At 40.1% G+C, this 17,005-nt stretch overlaps 1 protein-coding gene across 2 annotated transcripts in view; it reads left to right on the top strand.

Annotated features, from left to right (window-relative positions):
• Positions 1 to 17,005, top strand: part of cfap70 (cilia and flagella associated protein 70) — an 89,602-nt gene that overhangs the window by 47,561 nt on the left and 25,036 nt on the right. For both annotated transcript variants that reach the window (XM_072560091.1, XM_072560090.1), the window contains exons 18-21: positions 3,635 to 3,768; positions 6,728 to 6,843; positions 11,226 to 11,396; positions 12,624 to 12,773. In XM_072560091.1, the coding sequence (XP_072416192.1) occupies positions 3,635 to 3,768; positions 6,728 to 6,843; positions 11,226 to 11,396; positions 12,624 to 12,773 (571 nt within the window). The remainder of the gene's footprint in view (positions 1 to 3,634; positions 3,769 to 6,727; positions 6,844 to 11,225; positions 11,397 to 12,623; positions 12,774 to 17,005) is intronic.

Consider the following 17,005-nt stretch of genomic DNA (forward strand, 5'->3'; position numbering starts at 1 on the left):
GAAAAAGTATTTCTTCATCTCTGCTTTAATCAGGAAAACCCTACATTTAATCTCTGATCCCAGTTTTGGATTCTTCAATAAGATCTTCAAAACCTCCTTTCAACATCCACCCAGTCAAGTCTCCTCAGGATCTTATCACTATGGGGAGTGGGACAACATTTAAGAGGATGTCCAGCGCTATCAAGACCACAATTAACAACAATAGAAAAGAGGCCAGTAAAATGAAAATAGCCAGAAGGTCTTTCATTAACAGATGTAATGGGAGCAGAAATGTTCCTGTGAACAGCATCTTAAATCTTTTATCCTTCCTGCTTGATACAGCAATCTGTATGTCAGCGATCTTCATGTTTACTTAAAAGTGGTGTCACCTCTTGATGAGTGTACACCAATGGACCTTATGTGTAATAGCCATGGCATTCTGAGAAAACGTTTAGAAATCCTCTATAGTTTGCCTTCAAGAGAATTGTAACTAATTGATGGACTAATGGGAAAAAGAAATATAAATATTAAGAATGATAGCATGGAAATAAGAGGAAAATGCTGTCTTGACCACATGAGCCTGCTCTGCCATTCTAGAATGTAGCTAATTGCATCTCAGTACTGCTTTCCTGCAATCCCAGGGACTAGTCTGATGAACCTTTCCTGCATTAAGGGTTCCAAAACTACACACAATACCCAAGTGTGGCCACACAGAAATTCTATATTTCTAAATTCTTACTGAACCCTTTTGTGATAAGGACTATCATACTATTTACCTTCCTAATAGCTTGTGGCACATGCATGTTAACTTTTAGTTACTTAACAAGGGCACTCAAGACCCTTTGTCCATCAGTACTTCCCAATCTCTCAACATTTAAGAAATACTCTGTACCTCCATTTACATTAGACTAGATTAGACTACCTTCGGTATGAAAACAGGCCCTCTGGCCCAACAAGTCATCACTGACCATTCGAAAAGTAACCCACCCCGACCCATTCCCCATGTTTACCCCTGGCTATTGCACCTAACACTATGGGCAACTTAACATGGCCAATTCACCTAACCTGCACATCTTTGGATTGTGGGAGGAAACAGGAGCACCCGGAGGAAACTGACACAGACACAGGAAGAATGTGCAAACTCCACACAGACAGTCGCCCTGGGTTGAACCTGGGTCCCAGGCACTGTGAGGCAGCGGTGCTAACCAATGAGCCACCATGTCGCCCATGTCCTGCCAAAGTGGATTACCTCACACGTTTCTCACGTGATGTTACAAAGTGTTGCTGAACTAAGACACTATGGAGTGAAGGTTCATAGTTCCTTGAAAGAGGAGTCACAGATGAATAGGATGGTGAAGGAGGTGTTTGCCTTTATTGGTCAGCACATTGAGCATCAGAGTTAGGAGTTCAGTATTGGCTGTACGGGAGATTAGTTAGGCCATTTTTGGAATGCTGCGTGCAATTCAGGTCTCCCTCATATAGGAACGATATTATGAATCTTGAAAGGGTTCAGAAAAGATCTACAAAAATGTTGCCAGGTTTGGAGGGTTTGAGCTATAGGGAGAAGCTGAATAGGCTGCGGCTGTTTTCCCTGGAGGGTCAAAAGCTGAGAGGTGACCTTGTAAGGGTTTATAAAATCATAAAGGGCATGGATAGGATAAAGTGACAAGGGGTGGAGGAGTCCAAAACTATAAGGCATAGGTTTAAGGTAAGAGGGCAAAGATTTAAAAGGGATCTAAGGGGCAGAGGGTGGTGCATGCATGGAATGAGCTGCCAAAGGAAGTGGTGAAGGCTAGGACAATGACAACATTTAAAAGGCATCTGGATGGGTATATGAATAGGAAGGGTTTTGAGGCATATGCGCCAAATGCTGGCAAATGGGACTGGTTATCTGGTCAGCATGGACAAGTTGGACCAAAGGGTCTGTTTCCATGCTGTATATTCTATTACTCTATCTGCCATGTTCTTATCTATTCACTCAGTCTGTCCAGGGCCCTTTGAGTTCTCTTTGCATCTTTATTCCAACCCGAACTCTCACCTAGTTTCGTATTATCTACAAACTTGGAAATTGTCCCCACATCCAAATTATATACAGATGTCATGAACAGCTACGGCGCAGCACTGACCCTTATAGTGCCCCTTCAGCCACAGTAATGTCAACCTGGGAATGACCATTTATTCTTGCTTTGTTTTCTTATTGTTAATTAATTCCTAATCTATGGCAGTATATGACATATTCTAGTTTTGTCTGCTAGTTTCTTTTTGGGATCTTTCAAAGCATTTTGAAAATCAAAAAGCAACTCATCCACTGCTTCCCACTTCTCTGTTCTCCCAAAAAGACTCTAACAGGTTTTTCAAACATTATTTGCCCTTTGAAACACAAATCAAACTGCCTAATCAGATCATTATTTTCTAAATGACAGTTATCACATCTTTTGTAATGGATTTCAGTATTTCCCAAACACTAATGTCAGGCCAAAATACTATAGTTTTCTGCTTTCTTATATAGTAACATTTATCACTTTCCAATCTGCAGACAATTTTCCAGAATTTATCAAATCTTGAAGGATGAGCACCAATGCCTCCACTATCTTGATAACTACCTCTTTCAACACTCTAAGATGTAAATAATCTAATTTGACAATTTTCAGTCCTATTAATTTCTTCAATATCACTTTTCTGCTGATATTAATCTCTTTCTGTTCCTCACTTTAACCATCCCTTGGATGTCTCTTACTTCTGGGAAATTTCTTGCACCTTCCCCAAGTAATGATTAAATTCTGTATTTCCCATGACACATTCCCCTACCTCTGCATGTAATGAACTCACATTTTTCTTTCCGAATCTTTCTCTTTTAATATAGCTTTTACAAGTCTGTTTTTATGTTTCTTGCTAATTTATTCATATTATTTTCCCTCTATTATTTTCTTGATCTGCCTTTGCTGATTCTAAAATGTTTCCAATCCTTAGGCTTGCTATATTCTCTAACAACTTCATAAATCTCCTCCTTTTGATCTGATACAATCTTTGGCTTCCTTTATTAGCCAGAGTTGACTTGCCTTTCTGGTTAGGTTTTTATGTTTTAGAGAAATGTATATTAGTTGTAAACATGTATTATTTGAATTGTACCAATTGCCTGTCCTCTTTATGACCTTTTCAAATAAAAATGGTCTTTAATGATCTTAAACATTCCTTAGTAAAGACCTTTCTTCTGAGCATGAGCCTGTGCCATAAGGCAGTGGACACTTCAATATGTGCTCTGGAAACAGAAACTCCAGGTTTATATGGGAGACATTCTGCATCCTATCTGTAACAGTGCTATTAGAGGAAATACATGTGTAGGTCTATCTTTTTCTCGACCAATTTCAGGAATGAGCCGTAAAGCAGCCATTGACTTCTGATTAGCATATTCAAGGAACCTGTCTGTTTTAGGCCAACATCAGACATATCGTTTAGCACCTGAACCAAAATAACATTGGAAGTGTTACTGATGCTGGTTGGACATGGGAAGTTGGCGCCTCAATTGGTCTTCTACTCTGTTTTCCACTCAGAGAATGGGTACACTAAGGACTTTAGCAGTGAGATGCGAAATAATTTTTCATATTGTAAGATATGTCAGTGACCAATACCCAGTGTAAAAATTTTATTTTTACAGAGATTAGCACGCGACAGGAACAATGCTGATCACTGGTTTGACTATGGTACTTTCTACCTCATGTTAAAGGACCACTCCAAAGCAGAGGAGTGCTTCCATGAGGCTGTTGCTGTAAATCAGGAGCATATATCCAGGTCAGAATCACACGTGCTCTTCATACCATATTTACTGATGTTGTTTCAGACTGCCTAATTAGTGTGTCTATGCAAAAAAAAACTGTAGCTTCACTTTTGATTTTGGGCCTTGCTTTTGGCTTTGACCGTATATAAAGTCGGTGGTGGGCAGGGCCATTATACAGTCTGTTCAATTAGATGGTTGGAAGGCAGAACCATTTTGATTGTTGGAACTTATTAAAATTACACAAATGAACAGTTGCTCTTCTGACTATTTAGGCCTTTCTTCCACACAGATATTGGCAATGGTTGGGGGAATCACACCGACTTGAAGATGCTGTGCTAGTCACTCAAATCTTTCCAGCACTAGTACAGAGATCAACACATTGGCTAGTCGTTAGTGAGTTAGAGGGCCCTGATAAAGATGATCCTCAGCCTTTGAGTGAGGGTAGATTCAAATGGGAAAATGAAAGAAAGGTCTTGCTGGTGACTAACATTGGATTTTAGTTAAGGTAGATTTGAAAGTGTTGACTTAAGGGACTTTGACCTCAAAAGAAAATAGTTAAAGTGCACTAACAGTTGCTCAAAGCATTTGACCACCCACTTGGGACCGATGCCGGGATGGCAGCATCAAAGTCCTGAGGCAAAATATGAATGCAGCATCTAAGCACTCTTTGTGTAAACCCATGATGTGGAGGTACCAGTGTTGGACTGGGGTGGACAAAATCAGAAATCACCTGTTAGACTAGAATCTGATGTCATATGGCTTTTGACTTTGGAAACCCATGATATTGGTACTAACAGGCTCTTGGCTTCACTATCACCTCCATCATGGGCTGATGGGATGTCCTAATAAATGAGATATTCTTAGATGCCGTGTAGTCTACTCACCAGATCCCAGGAATACTGAAACCCATAGCAGGGGTCAGTTTAATGAGTGTGGAACATGTTGTTCTCATAGAATAACAATGTGACTTGCACTCATTTAAGAAATTCCTGCCCTAATGTCAGAAAAAAACTTTCTCTGCCAGATTCCCCTAGCAGTGCCAATAAACTGCAGTCTGAAGCTGGACTCTCTTGGGCTTAAGCTCCTGGAAGTCATCCACTGCAAGCACCTCAAGATTCCCTAAGTAGCCAGCCTTCTCATTTGCTGTGCTGGATCACAAGAGGGCAGGGAATAAAGGATAACAAAATGTGAAATCATCTTGATCATTAATAGAAAAGTGGACAGAGCTGCACAATACAGATGGAAACCCTTGCAAAGACACCAGGTTTAATGTATGGAGTCACTGACTTTCTGAGAAGGAGGGGTGCATGCAGTGTGTGAGTGAACCCCAAGAACCTTATGTTGTTTCTGGATTTTCACAGGAAAATTGATATAAATGTTTGCATCATTCACTTGTTAAAACAGGGATGAACTGCAGCTGATAGTTGCTGACTTGAAAAAGATGTATAATGGGCATTACTACAAAGGACAACATAAGTTTTCCCTCCCTAACTGCCTTCAGAAGATTGTGTTGGTATATCCACAGTGCTGTTAGGGACAGCGTTTCAGGATTTTGACCTAGCAATACGTTTTCTAGTCATAGAGTCAGAGAGATGTACAGCATGGAAACAGACCCTTCAGTCCAACTCGTCCATGCCGACCAGATATCCCAACCCAACCTAGTCCCACCTGCCAGCGCCCGGCCCATATCCCTCCAAACTCTTCCTATCCAGATACCCATCCAAATGCCTCTTAAATGTTGCAATTGTACCAGCCTCCACCACATCCTCTGGCAGCTCATTCCATACACGTACCACCCTCTGATGTATGCAGTACCTGTGGTATCTGTTAGGATTTGCAAAAATGTCTTTTTTTTAAGAAAAATAAGTGTTTCTGCAGCCAATTCCTCTGGAGAAATACAAGTAAGATATTAAATAAATGATTCCAGCAATCAGAGTGACATTTAGCACGTAATGAGGAGTGTTCCAACTTCATGAAAAATTGAAGACTGAATATAATGTCTTTGCGAATTCATCATATGTACATGTGAGAGCATATTGTTATTTCACTTCAGATTGTTTTCGCTGCTTCATCAATGAAATTCTTTCCATAATAGAGTCTGAAATGGGATTGTTCGCTGATAATTGCACAATGTTCAGTTCTATTTGTAACATCTCAAATCCTGAAACAGTCTGGGTCCAAGGGTCCAACTGCTGCAAGACCTAGACAATATTCAGGTTTGGGTTGATATGTGATACAAATGCTATTTGCCAATTAAGTGCCAGCATTGACCATCTCTAACAAGAGTCAATTAAGGGGAGGTCAGAGACTGTAAATTCTACCATCAAGTAAATCACCTCCTAACACCACAAATCATGTTTACCATCTACAAGGCACAAGGCATAATTAATGAGAGAATTGGAATATTCTCCATTTGCCTGGAGTATACCTCTACAGCACTTTAGAAGCTTTAGCATCACATCCTCCACTTTCAGCATTCATTCCTTCCATCACCAACACACAGCAACAGCTATGTATATCATCAACAAGTTTCATTGCTGCAACTCACGGTTTCTTTGGCGTTGACCTTTGCACCTTGAATGACTAAGGCAGCAGATGCACCTAAAAACAACCACCTGCAAACATCCTCCAAATCACGCACCATGAGATTTCAAACTACATTGCCATTCCTTCACTGTAATTAGGTCAAATTCCTGGAACATACCTCCTTCTAGAACTGTGCATGTACCTACACCAGATGGACTGCAATGGATTGAAGAAGATGGCTCACTATCACTTTATCAGGAGAAATTAGGGATGGACAATTCATGCTACCCTTGCCAGTGTTGCCCACATTACATGAATGAATTAGAAGTGTAACGTTACAAAACATACACAAAATAGGATTTTAAAATTGTAGCGATGTTTGAACAGACTTTGTAGCTTTTGTTATAATTTCTGTGTTTTACTGAATCCTGTGATTTTTATCTCCAGCCTTATTTTGTGTGGTATTTTAGCATGTATGAATGAGTGCTTTGAAGATGCTGACAGCTTTTTTGAGAGTGCCAGGTGCTTTGAACCAAATAGTGTGTTAGCTTGGACAATCCAAGGTAAGAGTCAATTCATAACCCAATTCACTACCATTTCTCTTAAAGCAGTGATATACATAGCATAAGAATCTGATTCTTAACATTATTACAATCTTTCTTTTTCCTTATGATTATACTTAGTTTGGACAGTAAAATGTTTCTTTAAAAAGTTTTTTTTAGTATGAACATAGAACATACAACATTACAGTGCAGTATGGGCCCTTCGGTCCTCGATGTTGCGCTGACCAGTGGAACCAATCTGAAGCCCATCTATCCTACACTATTCCATTTTCATCCATATGTTTATCCAATGTCCATTTAAATACCCTTAAAGTTGGCGAGTCTACTACTGTTGCAGGCAGTGCATTCCATGCCCCTTCTACTTTCTGAGTAAAGAAACTACCTCTAACTTCTGTCCTATCTCTATCACCCCTCAATTTAAAGCTTTGTTCCCTCATGCTAGCCATCAACATCTGAAGAAAAAGGGTCTCAGTGTCCACCCTATCTGACCCTCTGATTATTTTATTTGTCTCAATTAAGTCACCTCTCAACATTCTTCTCTTTAACAAAAACAGCCTCAAGTCCCTCAGCCTTTCCTCATAAGACCTTCCCTCCATACCAGGCAACATCCTAGTAAATTCCTCTGCATCCTTTCCAAAGCTTCCACATCCTTTCTGTAGTGGGGTGACCAGAACTGTACGCAATGCCCCAAATGCGGCTGCACCAGAGTTTTGTACAGCTGCAGCATGACCTCGTGGTCCCAAAACTCAATCCCTCTACCATAAAAGCTAACACACTGTATGCCTTCTTAACAACCCTATCAACCTGGGTAGCAACTTTCAGGGATCAACATACATGGACATCGTGATCTCTCTGTTCATCTGTACTACCAAGAATCTTACCATTAGCCCAGTGCTCTTTATTCCTGTTGTCCTTCCAAAATGAATCACCTCACACTTTACTGCATTAAGCTCCATTTGCCACCTCTTAGCCCGGCTCTGCAGCTTACCTATGTCCCTCTATAACTTTCAACACTATCCACAACTGCACCGACCTTAGTGTCACCTACAAATTTACTAACCCACCCTTCTATGCCCTCATCTAGGTCATTTGACAAGCAGCAGTAACCTCCAAAAAAATCCTTGCGGTACACCACTAGTAACTGAACTCCAGGATGAACATTTTCCATCAACCACCACTCTCTGTCCTCGTTCAGATAGCCAAGTTCTGATCCAAACCATTAAATCACCCTTAGTCCCATGCCTCCATATTTTGTGCAATAACCTACAGTGGAACCTTTCAAACGCCTTACTGAAATCTATATCTACCCTCATCCACTTGTTTGGTCACCATCTCAAAGAACTCAATAACGTTTGTGAGGCACGATCTACCCTTCACAAAACTGTGTTGACTATCCCTTATCAACTTATTCCTTTCTAGGTGATTATAAATCCTATCTCTTATAACCTTTTCCAACAATTTACCTACAATCGAAGTAGGCTCAGTTGTAAGAATGCTTCATAATAAGCTAATTTGCAACTAATCAGTCTGGCAACTTAATCCTCTTTCAGTATGTGCTGCACAGGATCACTGAAGCTTGATATAATTCAGTCAGTTTTTTCCCGCAGTTTGTTCATAAGATGCACATTTAGATATCACATAAATTCCTATGTCACACAATATTACATAAACGATACATACACATCTATACACATGTTAATGAAAGGGGCCTGAATTTTAAAGCATTGTTCAAATTGGGATGTCAACTGATAGGGTTAATATGGATTCATAGATTATCTGAAGCAGTTCATCTGAAAACTGATTTGGATTTCTTGTTTTGAATAAATGGAACCATAGATTTTCGACCTTAGTTGTTTAAAACTCATGATCTTTTAGATTATATTGGAAAATCATAATTTTGGAAAAGGTTCTAAACCTAAAGTTTGGAACAAGTGTTAACATTGGAGTTAAGGTCACTCAACTCAACTACATCCATTTACATAACACGCCTTCAATTATGTAAGTAGTATTAACATCCATATATGCAAAATTACACACTGCCACATTATTCACTAACTTGCCTTTTAGAGGTATATGAGTTAAAATGTGTGTGTGTATGTGTATGCCATCAGTTTTATTTGTTTTCTCTTTGGTGGTGCAGTTATGTAATGTCTTGTCATAGTTTGGATGAAATCACCCTTCAATGTCTCCAACTTGTTAATCAACCAAGATTTGCAATATTTCAGTCATATGTATCTTTTCATTCGAAGCTCTGTCAGTCTCACCAGGTACTGGTAAAATTCTCTGAGAGCATAGGTTCTTGAAACAGCTGGGCTTTACCTGCTCTACTAAGTGTATGCAAAATCGACAAATAAAAGTTAGGTTTACATAGCAGCCCTCTTACCAGTTTAGCTAATAGGTGCGAGCACCCATTCAGTGGGAACAAGTAGATTTGAATAGAAGATTGCCTCACAATACTTGAGACAGTAACTTATCCTATAACGTTATATAAATGCAATTCGATCACCTAAGTTGACATGTCAATTAACTCAGTTGGATAGACAACTGGTTTGTAATGCAAAGTGACACTAACAGCTTGGGTTTAATTCTCATTGCAGCTGAGGTTGAGTTACCATGAAGGTTCTATCTTCTTGATCCCTCTCCATGCCTGAGGTATTGTGACTCTCAGGTTAAACAACCATAATCATCTTTCTTGAATGACAGAGCAGCTCTATGGTCTTCTGGGACTATGATGTCTTTAATTTTGTTTAATCAATACGGCTGAAAGAAGAGGGCACGTCAGAACTTAATTCTGACAGATGTTTGATTGGATTTGGGGTGGAATATACCAGGATTGGAGTGTCAGTGCTGGATTGGGAAAGGCAACCTAATTAGGTGAGGTGGGGTGTCACAGAGTTCCACCACCCTCCTGGCTCTATTTGACTTAAATTCTGTGCAGGAAGGCCCCAGCTTAATCTCCCCATCTTGTTCCCACTTGAGGCCCATAACTGGTCAATTAATAAAACATTTAAAGAGATCTTTTCCTGCATGAGCTGCTTCAGGTGGGATGGATAAATTTTTAAAAATATTTATCAGGGCAACCCCTGTATCCACGGGTCCGGTTACTGCGGTTTCACTTACCCGCTCTTTACTGTGGCCCAAATATATAAAAGGGAATGTTCCAGAACCAGGGACCAGAAGGCTACGAGGAAGGTACATTTCTCATTTAAATAAATGGGATAGGACCTATCCGCAGTTTCAGTCTTCCGCGGTAGGTCCTGGAACATATCCCCCGTGGGTATGGTGGGGATTACTGTATTTTTCTGATCAACCTCTTCAGAGATGTTATTAAACATCTCTGGAGCAGGTGGGACTTGAGCCCAGGTCTCTTGGTCCAGGATGAGGACATTACCACTGTACCACAAGTGCCCCAAATGGAATGCGCAAAACAGAATAACACTCATAGGCATGGCACACGCACATAGCTATTGAAACTCTCAAATAGCAGAGGATGGTTAACATTTGTCCAGCCAAATGGTGACACATGTTATGTTGTGGCAGAGGAGGATCCTTCAGTCTGCACTATTTTGTGTGTGATGGAGAGACTGTGTATAGGACAAGAGAGTAGCTACTGAAAGCCATCATCCTGCCTTTGCAGCTCACTCCCCATCCCATCTCCCCACCACTCACAGCATGTGAAACTCTCCCCCATATCAACCTCACCCCAGATATGCACTTCCCTGATTCTTTTGTACGTGTGATTTTGCTTCTCTTCCCATCAGTACTGTGGTCTCCTTGGTGATGCTACCGAGCGGCATGGTGGCTAAGTGGTCAGCACAGATGCCTTAGAGCGTCAGAGACCAGGTTCGATTGTATCCTAAGGTGACTCTCTATGTGGAGTTTGCATGTTGTTCCCATGTCTGTGTGGGTTTCTGCTGGGTACTCTAGTTTCCTCGCACAGTCCAAAGATGTGCAGACTAGGTGGATTGGCTGCACTCAGTTGCCCTGTAGTGTCCAGGGATGTGCAGGCTAGGTGAATTAGCCGTGGTAAATGCAGGGTTATAGGTGTAGGTTGAAGGGCCAAATGGCCTCTATCTGCGCTATAGGGATTCTATGATTCTAAGTGCAAGAGCTGCTGGTCTGTGATAGGCTGGCAGCTCTCGCTGTGTAGGCCTTCCACCCCAAGACACCTGATTTCAGAGAGATGTTCGTCGTTGTCAATTAAACTGTGTGATTGAAGGAAGCTATAGCAGGCCTTGCCCTCGAAGGTCAGCTTAGGTGTCTCATCACCTTTGAGCAAGCAGTTGAGATGCCAAAGAAAATGCAAAATTCTGCCCTAGACATCACCCGTGTTTTACGATTTAATTTGATTCTAATTTCTAATGGAATAACTGTGTATCCAGGACTGTTCTATGAAAGTCAGGACCATCCAATTCTCTCCGAAATGGCCTTTGCTGAGGCAAAAAAACTTCAAACAGCAACTGAAACAGTGAAGAAGTCATTGGATGAAGTGATCATTGACAAGCCAAGGGAAACAGAGGTTCCTGAACCTGAATCTGAGAATGATATAAAAGGTGAAAGGACATATGTATTTGACTTTTTCATGAATTAATTTACAGTCCAAGGTGTCTGTGTGGACATCTCTCCCTTTAACAAAGGAGTGGTGTTGCCTCTAATCCTGCACACAGCTCTAAAAGATAGAAACTGACACTCTTTTCAAAAATTAATTTTTGTATCTATAAATTAGTTTGCGCAACATTGCCTGGGGATGTCTAATCCTTTTGATTATTAAAATAGAAATACTAAGATAAGTGAACAAGCAAATGATCATTTGTGCTTAAACTTAAAACATGCTGCATAATTTTGCTTTGCAGTGCTTTATGGTATCAAGAAGACCACTTTCTATCCATGTATGCCATGGTTTTGATTACATGAAAGTTAAAATTGACTCTCATGCTCCACACCAATGGAGATTCAACAATCTTAATTTAACATATGACCCAATATAATAGGTCATATGTTTTGAAATGTCCATTGTGCAGCACAGTTATGTAAAATTGTAAAGCTATTTGGAAAGGCAAGAAGTGAAAAAAATCTGCAAAGAAATATAATTGTTCAGCGGGAGGATGTCAGATGCAGTGTAGTATGAGAAATATGAAATTCTTTACTTTGCTCAGAACAATAAAAATCCAAACTTTTTTATCAATGTGATAGACTTATAAAAATGTTGACAAGAATAAGGATGTGGATGCTCTTGTAAATAAGTCACAGAGAGTTTAACATGCAAATAAAACAAGTCATGGCAGCTGGTATGTTAGCAAAAGCGTTGGCGTTTTAGAGTAAAGGAGTCTTGCTGAATTAAATTCTAATGAGACTACGTGTGTCTTTTTTTTAAAACAATACCGTACCTTTGGTAGTAACGATCAGAAAACAACTAATATTTTATTTTACATTTTATTCACTTCTTTCAATTTAAACTCCCCAGCTGAATTAATTTCTCCAGGTCACCAGTCTCTGCTAAGATGAAGAGAAATCTATTCACTCAGAGTGTTGCGACTCTTTTGAATTGTCTGTTCCTGGGGACTGTAGATATTCAGTCATTTAGTATATTTGAAGTTGAGATCGATCGACTTTTGGGCACTAAGGAAATCAGGGGATATGAGGATAGGTAACAAAGTAAAGTTAATGTTGAAATTCTGCCTCAGTCATAAGGCCAAATTACTCTTATGTTCTGAGCATAATGAATGCAGTGAATATTAAAATTGTGTTAATGAACACAATGTTGTTTACTTCTCCTGAAGATCAACAAGCTGCAACAGATGAACCTGAAACTGTGATACAGGAGACCCCGAGTACACATTCTGTTGCCACCCCTGTTGGAATATCTGCTGATGTAATTCCAAAAGTTCCATCTTCAATCACCGGTAAAAAGAGGAGATCATCTGTTAAGGGTCAGTTAACATTTAAATTCTCTCGAAATTCCCTTTCCTTTACACATCAACATTTTGCATATTATATATCTTTCCCTTAAGAGGAAAGGATTTGTAGTAGTTTCCGAACTTCCTTCAAAACTGTTTCTTACCTCATCCCTCTTTGGTTGTACATCACAATAGCACAGGATAATCTAAACACAACAACTCATCGGAAGGAAGTCTGCTGAGGGAGAAAGGTATTTGTGGTTACTTCTGCAGTTTCTTGTTTTGCTAAGTCACAGAACAGCACATTTGGTCAGCAAGGAAAAGTGTGGGTTCTCTCTCCTTTTAAAGGTATACAAGACTAGTTTGGTACAGCCAGTCAGGATTCAAAAAAGGAAAATGGGTCTGAGCTCTACTTTAGTTAATTGGTTCAATAATGATTGGATAACTCAAGTTGTGTGCTAAAAAAAAATTAAATTCAAAGTCATTTTCAATTGTTTCCTAATTCATAGTTATAACCCAGAAATTACAAATAGTTGTATACAAGTACCATACTAGTAACAATGATTCAATGATCTCACAGGGCAGCAGTTCAGTATAGAATCACAGAGTGCAGATGGAGGCTATTTGGGCCACTGAGTCTACACCGACCATCCAAAGTGTATCCCACACAGATCCAATGCCAGCCTGCACCCCACCCCCCCCCCCCCCCCCCCATACGCACACACACACACACACACACACACACACACACACACACACACACACACACACACACACACACACACACACACACACACACACACACACCACCCCACGGCTAATCCACCTAGCCTGCATATCCGTTGGCACAACAGGGAAATTTAACATGGCCAGTCCACATAACCTGCACATTTTTGGACTGTCAGAGAAAACCAGAGCACTCTGCGGAAACCCAAACAGACCCGGGGAATACTTGTAAATTCCACACAGTCACCCAAGGTTGGAATCAGTTTGAAGCAGCAGTGCTAATCACTCATGTAATTTGAATGCCAATTGGAGCTGTTGCTCATGTTCCACTAGAGGGGCAGCTTCCTTGGTCCATCCTCAAATATTTCAGGTTACCCAGATTTTCTATGGAAAGTTGAAACCGGAGACTTTGCCAATCCCATCCATTTCCATGTTGTTGTCAAGCAAAAGATGCTCCATCGACAGGTGAGAACATCACCAGTTTGTAGAATATGAAGTTTGCTCCAGGAGAGAGTGGACAAAGTTTGAAAAATGTATGGGTTTTTCTTTGAGGTCCCTGTCAATGAGAGTGCTTTGTCAGCAGTCAGTCAGTGGTGTTCTTTGAGAAAACTGTTTTCTCTATGGACATCAGAAGGGAGACAGCAACCTTCACATGGCCCTCCACAGGGTTGTTGCAGGGGCATTTTGCTGATCTGGGTCAATCTTCTGTTTGGCACCCACTCCATATTCTGCCAAATGTTGACAAAAAAACTGATAAGATGAAAACCACAGCGAGGTTCTGAGAGGAATCAGGCCCCACCAATCTGTCGACAAGGGTCAGGAAGCAGGTCCTATTGACCATTATGCAAGATGAGCAGCCATTAAAAATTTTAAATATTACAACTGTTATCTTTAGTATGTGCAAAATACAAAAACTATGCAGAATGTTTAAATATAAGTGCAATAAGAACAAGTATATATAGTGTAAAGTCAAATGTTCCCAGAAAGTCACATATGGAAACAAATTGCTTGCACCAAAGAACACATTCCACTTTTATTAGTATCCTGCACCAAATGGCCATATAGTCCAGCAGCTCAAATAATATTTGTAAATTATTTTAGAATCACACAAGACCTGGCACTCCAGCTTTTGCAAGATGTTATAAAAACATTCAACTGAAATGTTTAATGATTGCACATATACCAAATAAACAGGCATTTTATTGAAGTTGTATTCATGTACATATCCACAGAATGCCTGCAAGAAAGCAGGCATTGTGATGAGTACATTACACAGCTGTACATGAATTTCTTCTGAATTGGGTGGGAAAACATATTTTTTGGTTAGCAAACACATCTTACAGTTTGTAGGTAAACATGAATTCTGATTTTTTTTCCATCCACTTAGCTGTTATGTTTAACAAAAACTACCAGGTTTTTTTAGTTATAGTTTAGTTGTAAAATATGTAAGTAGTGCTATATCATAGCACAGATAATCTTCATATTAGAGAAATAGCAACTTTCAACATTTAGGGCACGATCTTCCCTTTTTTTTCTCAAGGCGTGGGATGATTGTGTAAGGTGGCGACTGTCACACTACCCCACTGCTAGAATAATTCACAGAATCTTGTTAAGAGCTGCAGGCAAGGTGGGTGAATTTCTTGTTGAATCACAGGCCTTGTCCCTAGTCCCTAATTGCTAGAAGTTGTCAGTCAATGACAGACCAGCACTTTCCTAGTCCTAACGCCTGCGAGTTAAGGCTTACTCCTCAGGGAATCATGCGGTGAGAAGGGAAGAAATTGTTACACTCTTCTCACACAGTATGGATCATGGGAGAGGGATTAAAGGCAGAGTAGAAGTCTAGCTTTTGGAGCATCCAACTTTGTACCCAAATTTCCCCCACCCCCACTTGTATTTCCAATTGTTTCCCCCCCCCCCGCCCCCAACTGGGGCAATTGGAGAATCCTCCCCAAACCAACAAGCAGTTTGCCCTGGTTTCCCAGTTGGGAAATCGGACACTATTCTTGCTTGCCAAGGAATGTAATCTGGAAAGTGGCAAATTGAGTCCCTTAAATAGCTATTTATTCGCCACTTAAAGTCTTATTTAATGGAAGGTTGAGATACTCAACCAGGGACCTTCTAGGGCAGAATCTAAATAGTGAGATGGCAAGAAGAGGTAGTGTTTCTTGAGGGCCAATTTGCTCAATTATTGCCACTTCTCACCACATCTCATGCGACCTCGAGATAGAGAAAAATGACACCCTTGGGAAAAGTCTGTACCTGAAATGTGCCATGGAATTTAAATTATTTGCACAAGTAATAGTCTGCTGCCTCTCCACACTGGGATCTCAAACTCCCTGCTGTATGAACATACCCAAGAATGAATACTTGTGTGTTAAGGTTCTATTATTTAAACATCCAGTCATGGTTATTTATAGAAATCTGAGAACATCTGCAGCCAACCTTAGAAACAAATCATGAGACCCAATCAGAGCCTCTGCTTGTGTCCAATGCACTTGGGCTAATACTTGCTGCTCATGTCAAATCCCTCAATGAAATTCAAGTCCTGCCAATCCTGTTGCAACCAACAAAAAAACTTTGTTAAATGCTCTGATTTTCTTTTAGGTTCAAGGAGGGTTAAATTTGATTGTGGGACACTGTGCTCAATGTGATGTTGCCACATGTCAACAATGCCTCATGACGATGGAAGTTGTTTCTTTTCCCATGACTGCTGCTGATGACCTATTATGGCTCAGATTTTTTTTCAAAGCTCCAGGTGTCTTTTCTGATTTTTTTTTATCTCTTCCAATTCCTACCACCATAGGGTGTCTGTATATTTTTCCTGGTCATAGTGATTCCTCCAGTTAAAACAACTTTTCCAACTTGTAAACTTGAGAACTAGTGCTGTCAAGAAGACATTGGTGGTCGTACTCCAGGCATTGGGGTTTTGGTGCAAGCAGTAAAAACCCATTACAAAACAGTTTTTGTGCTGTGCCTGCTAATTACAAACACAGCCTCACTGATTTAAGTTTAGGTTTCCCTCAGGATCCTGGATCAATAACCTGATGTTAGAAATCTGATATACCACATTACAACCCTTTTTTTTGGTAAATGGATTTATTGGCAAGTCGTGTCTTAAAAGCCTGATTACACCTTTGGATGAGGAGGTTGAAGAGGTGGACTGGGGAATATCTATGATGTTAGGTATGTGGATTTGCTCATGAAATATCATTAGCTAGGTTTGAAGCGCAAGGAATTTAAAGCAAATTATTGATTTGATTAGGAATTTGGCTGAACAACAGGAGATAATAACTATAGCCAAGGGATGAGTACTCAAATTGGAAGGATTCACCCACTGGAAACCTTATTCCTAGATTCCTACTCAGTTGAGAAAATCATGCACACTGCTAACTAACATAAGTGTGTTGAGATAAATTATGGGGAGATAGGGATTAATAAAGATGCTATAAGAATTGTGGATATCCCATAATCCATTCCACCAGAACCCAAATAAACAAATTAACAGGCTTATCTGAATTCCCTGAATTTACTTGTGCGGT

This window comes from Chiloscyllium punctatum, chromosome 40, assembly GCF_047496795.1.
Source record: "Chiloscyllium punctatum isolate Juve2018m chromosome 40, sChiPun1.3, whole genome shotgun sequence".
Lineage (NCBI taxonomy): Eukaryota > Metazoa > Chordata > Chondrichthyes > Orectolobiformes > Hemiscylliidae > Chiloscyllium > Chiloscyllium punctatum.